This window comes from Protobothrops mucrosquamatus, unplaced genomic scaffold, assembly GCF_001527695.2.
Source record: "Protobothrops mucrosquamatus isolate PMUCROS unplaced genomic scaffold, P.Mucros_1.0 scaffold2320, whole genome shotgun sequence".
Classification (NCBI taxonomy): Eukaryota; Metazoa; Chordata; class Lepidosauria; order Squamata; family Viperidae; genus Protobothrops; species Protobothrops mucrosquamatus.
Window position 1 is genome coordinate 72,569 of NW_015388404.1, and position 12,261 is coordinate 84,829.

The 12,261-nt window shown below is 42.2% G+C and overlaps 1 protein-coding gene across 1 annotated transcript in view; it reads left to right on the forward strand.

Moving 5' to 3' along the window:
* The window catches only part of LOC107295364 (acetyl-CoA carboxylase-like), an 87,052-nt gene that overhangs the window by 72,121 nt on the left and 2,670 nt on the right, over window positions 1-12,261 (forward strand). Inside the window, exons 10-11 of the mRNA XM_015824677.1 lie at window positions 525-679; window positions 5,036-5,206. Of these exons, the coding sequence (XP_015680163.1) occupies window positions 525-679; window positions 5,036-5,206 (326 nt within the window). The remainder of the gene's footprint in view (window positions 1-524; window positions 680-5,035; window positions 5,207-12,261) is intronic.

Genomic DNA, 12,261 nt, shown 5'->3' on the forward strand with positions numbered 1-12,261 from the left:
CTTCCTTCCTTCCTTCCTTCCTTCCTTCCTTCCTTCCTTTCTTTCTTTCTTTTTCTCTTTCTTCTTTCTTTCTTTCTTTCTTTCTTTCTTCTTTCTTTCTTTCTTTCTTTTTTTCTTCTTTCTTCTTTCTTCTTTCTTCTTTCTTTCTCTCTTTCTTTCTTTCTCAACAGCCTCTACTCCTCTTTCCTCCCGGCCTGGGAGATTCAAACTTGTTTTAAAACCTAGAAACCCTCCTTCAGCAGAGGCTCTCTACAATTGCATAAATGCAGTCCGGTTATTTTTCATTCTCCCTTCATGCTCTCTCTAGGCACAGAATGGCGCATATACAGGGTGGAAGGGCTTTTGAGCGGGGTTGGCTGGAATTGTTCACACATACACGGAACCGTCCCAAATCAATAATGCATGTCTGAACTGTAGGAAAGCTGCTGAGGGGGGGGGTCCTCCCCCCTCCCCTCCTGTCTCTGTGGCTCTTCCCTGCCTCTCTGCAAATTCCCCCCGACGAGCATCTTTACTTTTGGTTCCAGGCACCCCGGAGTTAAACCCAGCTGAGCGGAAGGATCTGGAGGCCAAGCTGAAGGAGCGGGAAGAATTCCTAATTCCCATTTACCATCAGGTAGCGGTGCAGTTTGCTGACTTGCACGACACGCCCGGCCGAATGCAGGAGAAGGGTGTCATTACCGTAAGTGTTAGGGATTTTTTTCCCTTACTAATGCTGTCAGAAGCGCTTTTGCAGACAGGGCTGGAGGTGCTGCTAAGAAAATCCTCCCGACCCAGCGTTTTGAGGCGGCGTGTGTGTGTGTGATGGGGGTGGCAGAGGTAGTAAGGTCTCAGCTAGCCTGGATTATGCCGACAGCGTGGGGCGAATATTAAAAGTTTGTAAAAGCCGAGGGAGGATGCTACATGTGGGGAAATTGTAGCTTTTTAAAATATATTTTTTTTAAAAAAAAACACGTCTGAGTTAAGCTCCTGAAGGACATTTTCAATGAAGGAAGATAGGTGCCTAGAGGCCAAGGGTGTTCTTTTAAGGATTTTGTTTGTTTTGTGCAATTAGCTCACAGGGTGTATAATAAGTTGTAGTCACTGTGAGTTGTGGTTGGGGGGGGCACGGAGGGAGGCTCAGCCAATCTCACTGTATACACGTTATACTTTCATAATAAAGGTTCATTCATTTTGATGCAATTTCATTAAATTTTACTTAAAAAGAAAATGCAAACTAATATAAAGTGAGAAAAAAGGAAGAGAGAACGAAAAGTACAAGAAAGAAAATAAAAGAGAGAAAAAAAAGCGTACAAAGAAGTAACTTCCAATCTGTGGAACAGTTATAATTACAATTATAAATTTATCTCTTACCCCGTGGTTACAACATAGTTCTCTTTCTATAATCTATTCCGCCTAATCATCGAAACCGTAAATCACAAATTCATTTTTTTCTGTTTCATGCCAAAGTCCATAAGGACTTTCCAGGCAGCAATAAACATATATACAGACCATTCAAGGTTATAACAGAACCCCCCCACACACACACCCAAACAAGGTACTTACGACCTGGTTCCAAAATACTGACAGTGGTCCCCCTGGTCACGTGACCACATTTTGGGCTCTCCGCAACATGGCCCTGCAGTCACATGACCATGACTCATGAACTTTTTACCAAAAGCCAGCATTTACTTCCGTAGTGGACAGGGGGTTTGCTTAATGACCGCTGAGTTCGCTTAACAACCGCAGAAAAAGGTGGTAAAATGGGCTTGAGCACAGGAATGACCCGCTTTACAACCGTCACAACTTTCAGCCGTAACAAGCAGGCTCCATTATGGTTGCAAATTAAGGACTAGTTGTCTCTCAGGCTGCTGCAGATACACAGACAGTTTTTTCCCCCCTCCTGCCATCACTTTGCTGGACACCTAATTCCCACAGTATTTATGTTTAAGGGATATTTACCCATGTAGTATACCGATATTACTATTATCCTTCTTCTTCCTATTATCTTCTGTTATTGGTATCTAGCCTTTATTGTTTATATGTACACTGAGAGCTTCTGCACCGGAAACAAATTCCTTGTGTGTTGGCCAATAAAGAAATATTCTATTCTATTCTATTCTATTCTATTCTATTCTATTCTATTCTTATTTCAATTAAGATTTTGTTCTATTATTCTATTCTGTTATTCTATTCTGTTCTGTTATGTTCTATTCTATTAATTCTATTCTATTAATTCTATTCTATTCTATTAATTCTATTCTATTCTATTAATTCTATTCTATTAATTCTATTCTATTTATATTCTATTCTATTCTTATTTCAATTAAGATTCTGTTCTATTCTATTATTCGATTCTGTTCTGTTCTGTTATATTCTATTCCAGTGGTGGCGAACCTATGGCACGGGTGCCAGAGGCGGCACTCAGAGCCCTCTCCGTGGGGACGTGCGCCGTCGCCCCAGTCCTAGGCCTTCAGCTGGGTTTTATAAAACCTTTTCGCTTTAGGTCTCCGCTGCCATGTGCAAAAAAAAAAAAAGTTTCAATCAGTCAATTTCAACTTCTCGCGGGAAAAAAAGGATCTTGCAAAGTTGGACTTGATTGATTGAACTTTTTAGTCTCACCCAGTCTACCATTACCACTGCAGCAATGCCCACCCAATGGGCCACACCCACCCAATGGGCCACGCCCATCTAATGGGCCAGGTTCACCCAATGGGCCACATTTACCCAATGGGCCACACCCACCCAATGGGCCACACCCACCCGGCACTCGACAATGCATAAGTGGGTTTTGGGTTGCAGTTTGGGCACTCAGTCTCTAAAAGGTTTGCCATCACTGTTCTATTCTATTAATTCTATTCTATTCTATTTATATTCTATTCTATTCTATTATTCTATTCTATTCTATTTATATTCTATTCTATCATATCATATCATATCATATATCATTCTACTCCTGAGTGGCATTGCCATTTATTTCTGGCTTCTGTTCCCAAGCCGTCTATAATTCCAAACATTTGATCTTTCCCACGTGTCATTTTCAGGTCTGGTCCTGCTTGCTTTTCTTTTAGAAAGAGAGCAAAACACACGGAGAGGAGGAGGAGGGGGGGATTTATTTATTTATTTTGTATTATATTTATTTATTTACTAAATTTGTTTACTGCCCATCTCATTTCATAGTTACTCTGGGCGGCTTACAGTGTTAAAAGCAATAAAAACGGTAAAAGATAAATATTTCTAAAAACAAGAAAAACATCCCGCCTTTATTTTTTTTTTAATAAACAGCTCAAGGTGGCAAACATACCTAATACTCCTTTCTCTTCCTAGTTCCCCAACAACAACAACCCTGTGAAGTGGTTGGGCTGAGAGAGAGAGAATGACTGGCCCAAAGTCCCCCAGCCTGCTTTCCTGGCTAAGGCAGGACTAGAACTCACCGTCTCCTGATTTCTAGCCTGGTGCCTTCCCCACTAGACCAAACAGGCTCTGTTTATAAACCAGATTTATTCTCCAGAGCTCCCAAAGGCTCCAATTTCTCAAAGTTCCCATGTGAAGATTGGACATCCATTTGTATGGAACGGTCTGAAGACTCCTGCCTTGAGTTGGGGGTAGATCTATAGGACCTCAAAGGTCCCTTCCAACCACATGACTCTGTTCTCCTCCTAGAGCAGGCGTGGGCAACTATGACAACTTTACGACCTGTGGACTTCAATTCCCAGAATTCCTGAGCCAATATGGCTGACCTAGGAATTCTGCGAATTGAAATCCACAAGTTGCCATAGTTCTGTCCTAGTTGTTGTTAGTTGCGAAGTCATGTCCAACCCATCGCGACTCCATGGACGACGTTCGTCCAGGCCTTCCTGTCCTCTACCATCTTCTGGAGTCCATTTAAGCTCACGCCTACTGCTTCAGTGACTCCATCCAGCCACCTCCTTCTCTGTTGTCCCCTTCTTCTATTGCCCTCCATCTTTCCCAGCATTAGGCCCTTCTCCAGTGAGTCCTTCCTTCTCATTAGGTGGCCAAAGTACTTGAGTTTCAACTTCAGGATCTGGCCTTCTAAAGAGCAGTCGGGGTTGATCTCCTCTAGGACTGACCGGTTTGATCGCCTTGCAGTCCAAGGGGCTCGCAGGAGTCTTCTCCAGCACCATAGTTCAAAGGCCTCCATTCTTTTGCGCTCAGCCTTTCTTACGGTCCAACTTTCACAGCCATACATTGCAATTGGGAAAACCATGGCCTTGACTACACGCACTTTTGTTGGCAGGGTGACGTCTCTGCTTTTTAGTATGCTGTCTAGATTTGCCATAGCTTTTCTCCCCAGGAGCAAGCGTCTAGCCCCCCCCCCCAAAAAAAAGTACACACAAACCATTGTCATGTTGCATTCCCATATCAACTTGAGATAAAATTGCTCATGGCCCAAACAGGGCTCACTAACCTGGTTACAAGGGAGTTAATTGCTCCCCTTCAGCTCTTTTCCCATCAAACCATTTTACATAAGGAAAAGGGAGGAGACGGTCCCTCATCGTACATACATGATTGCCCAAGCAACTTAAGAATTCTCATTTGTCAGGAAAATGCAGCATGTAATAATTTTTGCTCAAAAAAAAAAGAAAAGGAAAAAAAAAAGCAATTTGGCCTGTGTGTACCCAGATTTATTTATCGATCTCAAATATTTACATCCGGCCTCTCGGGCCTCCAAGGTGGCTGGCGATAAGTGAAAATGAATACGTGATAAACATCCCATTGTTTTGACGGGAGATTAGCTCTGTCTTGAAAAAAGAGCATCCATAATGTAGATTACAGCCAATCTCATCATGTTGGAGAGATAACGGCGGAATGAGTGGGGGCTTCACACACACCCCCACCAGCTCTTCATGCTATAAAACATCCTCTGATCTTTGTTTTCTTTTGTTTTAGTTAGGGAGGTGGCACCTCTATCTTCACCTGCAAAATATTTTTCCAGCTCTGTTGTGGGTTGGGTGGGGACTTCTGGGCCTTCGGTTCTCCACCATCGTTGTGAACTTCCTCTCTCTGTGCTCTTCTTCCCACCCCTGTTTGCACCCAGGATGTGCTAGAATGGAGGACCTCCCGTTCGTTCTTCTACTGGAGAATACGGCGGCTTCTTCTGGAGAACTTGGTCAAGAAAAAGATCCACGCTGCAAATCCTGAACTCACCGACGGCCAGATTCAGGCGATGCTGAGACGCTGGTTTGTTGAAGTCGAAGGCACAGTTAAGGTACAGCGCAATGCTGGTTTGTTTGTTTGTTTGTTTACTTTTTCTTCTTCTTCCTTGACTGTGTGTGTGTGTTTGTTTGTTTGTTTGATGTCACCCTCCTGGCTATAAAATGAAAGGGGGGAAAAAAACCTGCTGAAATCTTCAATTAACACGGGATCTAGGAAAATATGTGGAATTTTTTGTTTGGAGGTATAATTGACATACAAGATTTTAAAAAAATGATTCAAAAAATAATAGGAAAACGTGATTTGATTGATTTCAACAGTCATGATGCAGCTAATTTATTCAGGTTCGGGAATTTGGGCTATTCGTGTGCATAATTTTAGAGCCGAGGGTGGTTGAATATATTCTCTTCCATTTAGATGGAAGAAGAAGAGTTTGATTTTAACACCAAAGTGATTTTGGGTGTGGGAGGTTGCTAACAAGAAAACTGTGTAATTATAAGCAGGCCTTGTGCAGAAGGGGCTAGGAAGAGAAATTTACAGGGAAAAATAATTAAGCTTACTGTAATATATCCTGAGCTGTTTAGAGAAGGCAGGATGTAAGCCTCCATGGAAAGATATTCATGTACTTAGTGAGGGAATCTGGTTCTGTTTGATTTGGTTTTGGTCCTTTATATAGACAAATCCAGCTATTTCCATATCCTGTGCCAAAAAAAACCTAGTTTTAATGCAATCAAGTGAGACTACACTGTATTGACAGTTTCAGAGCACAGTGTTCTTATGTCCACCTCCAGATTTGTAGACGTCTACTTAAAACTACAAATATAGAATAGAATAGAATAGAATAGAATAGAATAGAATAGAATAGAATAGAATAGAATAGAATAATGAAAGAATAGAATAGAACGGAACAGAACAGAACGGAATGGAACAGAATAGAGCTGGAAGTGACCTTGGAAGTCTTCTAGTGTACATTTATCTATATTTATGTACATTTATCTATATTTATCTTTCTATTTTATCTACCTATCTATCTGTCTGTCTGTCTGTCTGTCTGTCTGTCTGTCTGTCTGTCTGTCTCTATCATCTCTATATCTATCTATCTATCTATCTATCTATCTATCTATCTATCTATCTATCTATCTATCTTGATTGATCGATCGATCGATCGATCGATCAATTTATCATCTGTCATCTATCTATCAAATTTATTGGCCACCCATCTTAACACAAGGTAACTGGGCGGCTTACAACATTAAACATTTCAACATCTGCAAGAAAACCCCAAACCAGCTCAGAGAGTGCCAAGGGTCCCTTATTTCCACATTTCTTGACCAGGGAAGCCATGTGTGGACATCTGGCTCCCATTTTGATTAGAGTTTTGACAGTGAAGTTGTGAACCTGCACTGTTTTATAGGTAAGCTAAGTGGTATGATAACTACCTTTTTGTTACTCCACTATGATGTGGAGTGTATTCGTGCTCATCCGTTACACCCAGTTGAATCATGTCCTAACATTTTCTAAAGCAGGGGTGGCCGCCCTTGGCCACTTTGAGACCCGTGGACTTCAACTTCCAGAATTCCCTAGAATTAGAGGAGTTAAAGTCCACAGGTCTTAAAGTTGCCGATATTGGACACCCCTGCCCTTTTGGAAATGGACACGGTGGTTTGGCAGCACAAAATTTCTTCCTAAACACTCATAAGTTCAGTTCATTAGTCAAGCACTGAGCATAATACAGGTATTCCCCGACTTACGGCCACAACTGAGCCCATTTCTGTTGTTAAGTGAGACATTTAAGTGAGTTTGGCCCCATTTTACGACCTTTCTTGCCATAGTTCTTAAGTGAATCACTGCAGTTGATAAGTTGGTAACCCGGTTGTTAAGTGAATCTGGTTTCCCCCCATTGACTTTGCTCGTCAGAAGGTCACCAAAAGGGGATCACGTGACCACGGGACACTGCAACGGTCGTAAGTATGAACCAGTTGCCCAGCATTGGAATTTTGATCACATGATCATGGCGATGCTAGAAAGGTGCTAACTGGGAAAGATGGCCACAAGTCACTTTTTTCAGTGCCGTTGTAACTTTGAACGGTCACTAAATGAACTGTTGTAAGTCGAGGACTATCTGTAATACCCTTTTGAGCATAAGTGATAGTTCCCATGATAGGCTGGTCCTGCAGACAAGATTCCCTCTGTACCAAAACATTGAAAAGTCCCGGATTCCATTCATTCGGGGAATAATATGATCTTCCAAAATATGATATTCCAAAACATGGTCAGGATCCTCAAATCAAAATGAAGTTATGGCTCAGTTTTAGCTGGCTCCTTTTATCGATTTTACTGGTGGTCCTCGACTTACAACCATTTATATAATGACCGTTCAAAGTTACAACGGCTCTGGAAAAAGTGACTTATGACCAGTTTTTACACTTAATGACCGTTGCAGCATCCCCACAGTCACGTGATCAAACTTTGGGGGGGGATTTGGCAACCGGCACGCCCTGACAACGGCTGCAGCGTCCCGGGGTCCTCGGGGTTGTTATCTGCAGCCTTCTTAGGGAGCATCTGGCAGGCAAAGTCAGTGGGAGAAGCCAGATTCACTTAATGACTGCATAATTCACTTAACCAGTGATTCGCTTAACAACAAAGCTCTTGCTTAGCAACGGGAATTTTGGCAAATGGCAACATTGATCATGAAATGGGGCACGGCTCGCTTAACAACTGTCCTGCTTAGCAACGGGAATTTTGAGCTCAGTTGTGGTCGTAAGCCGAGGACTACCTCTGTTGTATTCCATACGGTTGATATGTTTTTTATGCTTTTAACTACACACCGCCCAGAGTCACACTGAGAGCGAGGTACCTAAATCTGATAAACAAAATAAATAAATCTGATCAACAAGTTGATCACATGTATTTATTTTATTTATAGGTAGCTCACGCTCAATGAGACTTTGGGTGGTGTACAGTGATAATAAAATTGTATCATTTCCTTTGGGGCTGTTGCATATTTACAGCTCTCATCCTTCCAGTTTTTTGGAGAAAGAACTATAGGCCGTTTTAACTTTGCTCATAGGAAATGAGCTGAGAATTAAAGCTTCTGTTAGAATTCTCTCCCATTGGAATTAAAACTCAGTCTCTTCTCTATCCTGTTTTTAAGTATCAGTGGCATCCCCCCCCCCCCCATACACCCTCTGTTTTCAACATGCTTGCAGTTAGCAATCCCTACTCTCCAAAGCTGGTAGCTGGCCATCCAGTTTTTGAAGTAGGAAAAAAAAATGGAGAGCCAATTGAGCTGAAAATGCTGCAAAAGATAATGTGTTTGTGTTGTGTGTATGTGTGTGTAACTTATTTTCTGGAGAGTTCAGAGCTTTGGAAGATAAGGCCTTAGCAGCTTTATACACACACACATACACATATACATATACATATATGCATATATATATACATATATACATATATGTGTGTGTGTGATGTGTGTATATATATACACATAATACACACACTCACATATATATATACACATAATACACACACATACATATATGTGTGTGTATATATACAATTTTTAGTTTTATTTCTGAATATATGTATGTATATATATATATATATGTCTGTGTGTGTGTGTATTATGTGTATATATATGTGTGTGTATTATGTATATGTATATATACATAATACACACATATATACATATATATATATATGTATTATGTGTGTGTATGTATACGCACACACACACACACATAAGCCTGGCATCTAGTTAGCTAATACATTACACCAATCAAGGGGAGTTATCTTAAGCCACAATTAATCTGCTCCCTGGCATATGTTGATAGGGAAGCATCATGCTGTTTCTTAATTAAAGGCAAACGGATTAAAAATGATTAATAAGGGTATTAAATATTCATCTAAACTAAAGCTTTGGGAATCTTGGGCAAATCCTTGCTTTGCACAGGCCTACAAAGTGGCCGACATTCAGCGCCCAGGAGGGATGCCCTGGCTGGGAGATGGGACAGCCAGCTGCTTCATTGATCACTTATAAAACACCTGGATTGGTGTGAAGAAAGGAACTTCTGCGGTGTCCAAATAGACAGTCACCGAAACGTTAAAATAAACTTACCACTGTTGGCAGCATCCCCTTGATCACGTGATCAAAATTCAGGCGCTTGGCAAGTGGCTCATATTTATGACGGTTGCAGTGTCCTGGGGGGGAGGTCACGTGATCCCCTTTTGCGACCTTCTGGCCAGCAAAGTCAATGGGAAGGCCAGATTCACTTAACAACCAGGTTGCTGACTCAACAACTGCAGTGATTGTAGCAAGAAAGGTCATAAAATGGGGCACAATTCGCTTAACAACTGTCTTGCTTAACAACAGAAATGGGCTCAGTTGTGGTCGTAAGTCGAGGACTGCCTGTATTAGGTATACTCGCCGCCTTGAGTTGCTTGTAAAAAACAGTAAAGGCAGGATATAAGAGTCACCTCATGGTGAGATGGGTGGCAAACAAATTTAATAAATTTTAAAAATAGCAACAGTATATAGACTTATATACCGCTTTACAGTGCTTTACAGCGGTTTACAGAGTCAGCATACTTGCCCCCAACAATCTGGGTCCTCATTTTACCGACCTCGGAAGGATGGAAGGCTGAGTCAACCTTGAGCCAGTCAGGATCGAACTCCTGGCAGTGGGCAGAGTTAGCCTGCAATAGCAATAGCGCTTAGACTTATATACTGCTTCATAGTGTGCTTTACAGCCCTCTCTAAGCGGTTTACAGAGTCAGCATATTTGCCCCCCAACAATCTGGGTCCTCATTTTACAGACCTCAGAAGGATGGAAGGCTGAGGCGACCTTGAGCTGATCAGGATCGAACTCCTGGCAGTGAGCAGAGTCAACCTGCAATACTGCATTCTAACCAGTGCGCCACCATGAGAAGGAAGGAAGGGAAGGAAGGAAGGAAGGAAGGAAGGAGAAAAGGGAGAGAAAGAAGGAAAGGAAGGAAGCAATAGTAATAGCACTTAAACTTATGTATGTCTAGTTTAATGAAGGGTATGTCTAGTTTAATGAAGAGAAGGACGAGGGGGGACATGATAGCAGTGTTCCAATATCTCAGGGGCTGCCCCAAAAAAGAGGGAGTCAAGCTATTCTCCAAAGCGCTTGGAGGCAGGACAAGAAGCAACTGATGGAAACTGACCAAGGAGAGAAGCAACCTACAACTAAGGAGAAACTTCCTGACAGTTAGAACAATTAACCAGTGGAACAACCTGCCTCCAGAAGCGGTGAATGCACCAACACTGGAAGTTTTTAAGAAGAGGCTGGACAGCCATTTGTCCGAAATGGTATAGGGTTTCCTGCCTGAGCAGGGGGTTGGACTAGATGACCTTCAAGGTCCCTTCCAACTTAATAATAATAATAATAATAATAATGATGATGATGATGATGATGATGATGATGATGATGATGATGATGATGATGTACCGCTTCACAGCCCCCTCTAAGTGGTTTACAGAGCCAGCATCCTGTCCCCAAAAATCTGGATCCTCATTTTACCGACCTCGGAAGGGATGGAAGGCTGAGTCGACCTTGAGCCGGTCAGGGTTCAAATAAAAGAAGAATAATTGCTATCATGTGAATTTAAAACTCTGCCTCCTTTTTAAAAACTAAATTCAGATGAAAAAGTCAAATGTGGGAACCCACGTAAAGCCAGCTTGTCCCCTGCCTTGTAAACTTGTCTGTGTTCCCGTCCCGGTCAGCTGCTGAGAGGTTTACCTCGATTTATTTCTCCCTTATCCGATGCCTTTGGCTGCCGCAGTGTGACCAGGCCGAAGGGTCAGCCTTAAAGGGGCGGCAGATGTTTCCAGCTGGGGAAAGCCACCCTCCTCCATCACCGGAGCCTTTTGACAACTGGGGGGCTATTAAATCATGATGTGAAATTCATTGTCATTCCGACTTGGACTTCATTAGCAATATAACAGAGAAGGATAGTGCACCTTTAAATGATGAGCTTTGGTGTTTAATTACCCAAATAAAATGACATAAATATGAATGAGCGCTAATGGTGGTACTTGGGGGTTTTTTTTTCTCCCCCCTGGAAACCATTAACGATTCTTAAATGATTTGTAAAGAAAATGAAAGGCGAAGAGAAGCAGTGAGATGGCTATTAGGGTTCAAACACACTCCTGAATTATTACATAGTCAACTACCTAGCAAATACAGAGAACTAAATGATCTCCATCTTCCTACCTTCTGATTCCCCCCCCCTTCTAAATTTACCGCTAGAGTCATTTCACCCCACGGCAGGCGGCATTTTGATCTCTCTTCTGAAGTTCATTAATTCAGAAATGGGGATCGGGTGGGGTTTTTTTTGTGTGTGTTTTTGTTTTTAACTGGGAATGTTTAAGAAAGACAGAAGATTTCGGTTCTGCAGAAATTGCTGCAAAGGTTGTTTTTGCTCCTGTTGGAGCAAATAAATTAAAAAAAAAAGAATAGAATAAATTGCTCATGAGGGCTAGCAGCACACATGCTGAAAGCAGGCCCGTCCGCTCACCTAAAACAGGCCCTGGGTCAGAATGGGTAGTGGATCCCTTGTGGGATGTTGTTTTTTTATCCGGGATGGTTTTCTCCGGATTCTTTTGATGATATTTTTTTTTGTGCTTTTACAGTTGTACTTTCTAAGTCACTCAGGGTCCTAGCAGACTCTGGGGCAGCCTCCAAATCAGACAAATAGATGCATCTGAGGTTGGAAGCTACAACATTAGGAGATGGTTTTAAAATATGATTAAAGCCAGCTATTGTTCAGCTTTCCTGTTGCTGCATAAACTGTTCCTAGAAATTTGTACGGACAAAATGGAAGACTTCTACTGGGGACTTCCATCTTCTCTTCCTCCTCCTTCTTGTCTTTTCTCCCCCTCCTCCTTCTCTTCCTCCTCCCCTTCCTCCTCTTCCTCCTCCTTCTCTCTCCTCTCTCCTCTTCTCTTCCTCCTCCTTCTCCTCCTCTCCTTTTCCTCCTCCATTCACTGTTCTTCCACCCTCCAAAGCTGATGTACCTCTAGTTCAGGGGTAGTCAACCTTGGCTCTTTTATGACTCGTGGACTTCAACTCCCAGAATTCCTGAGCC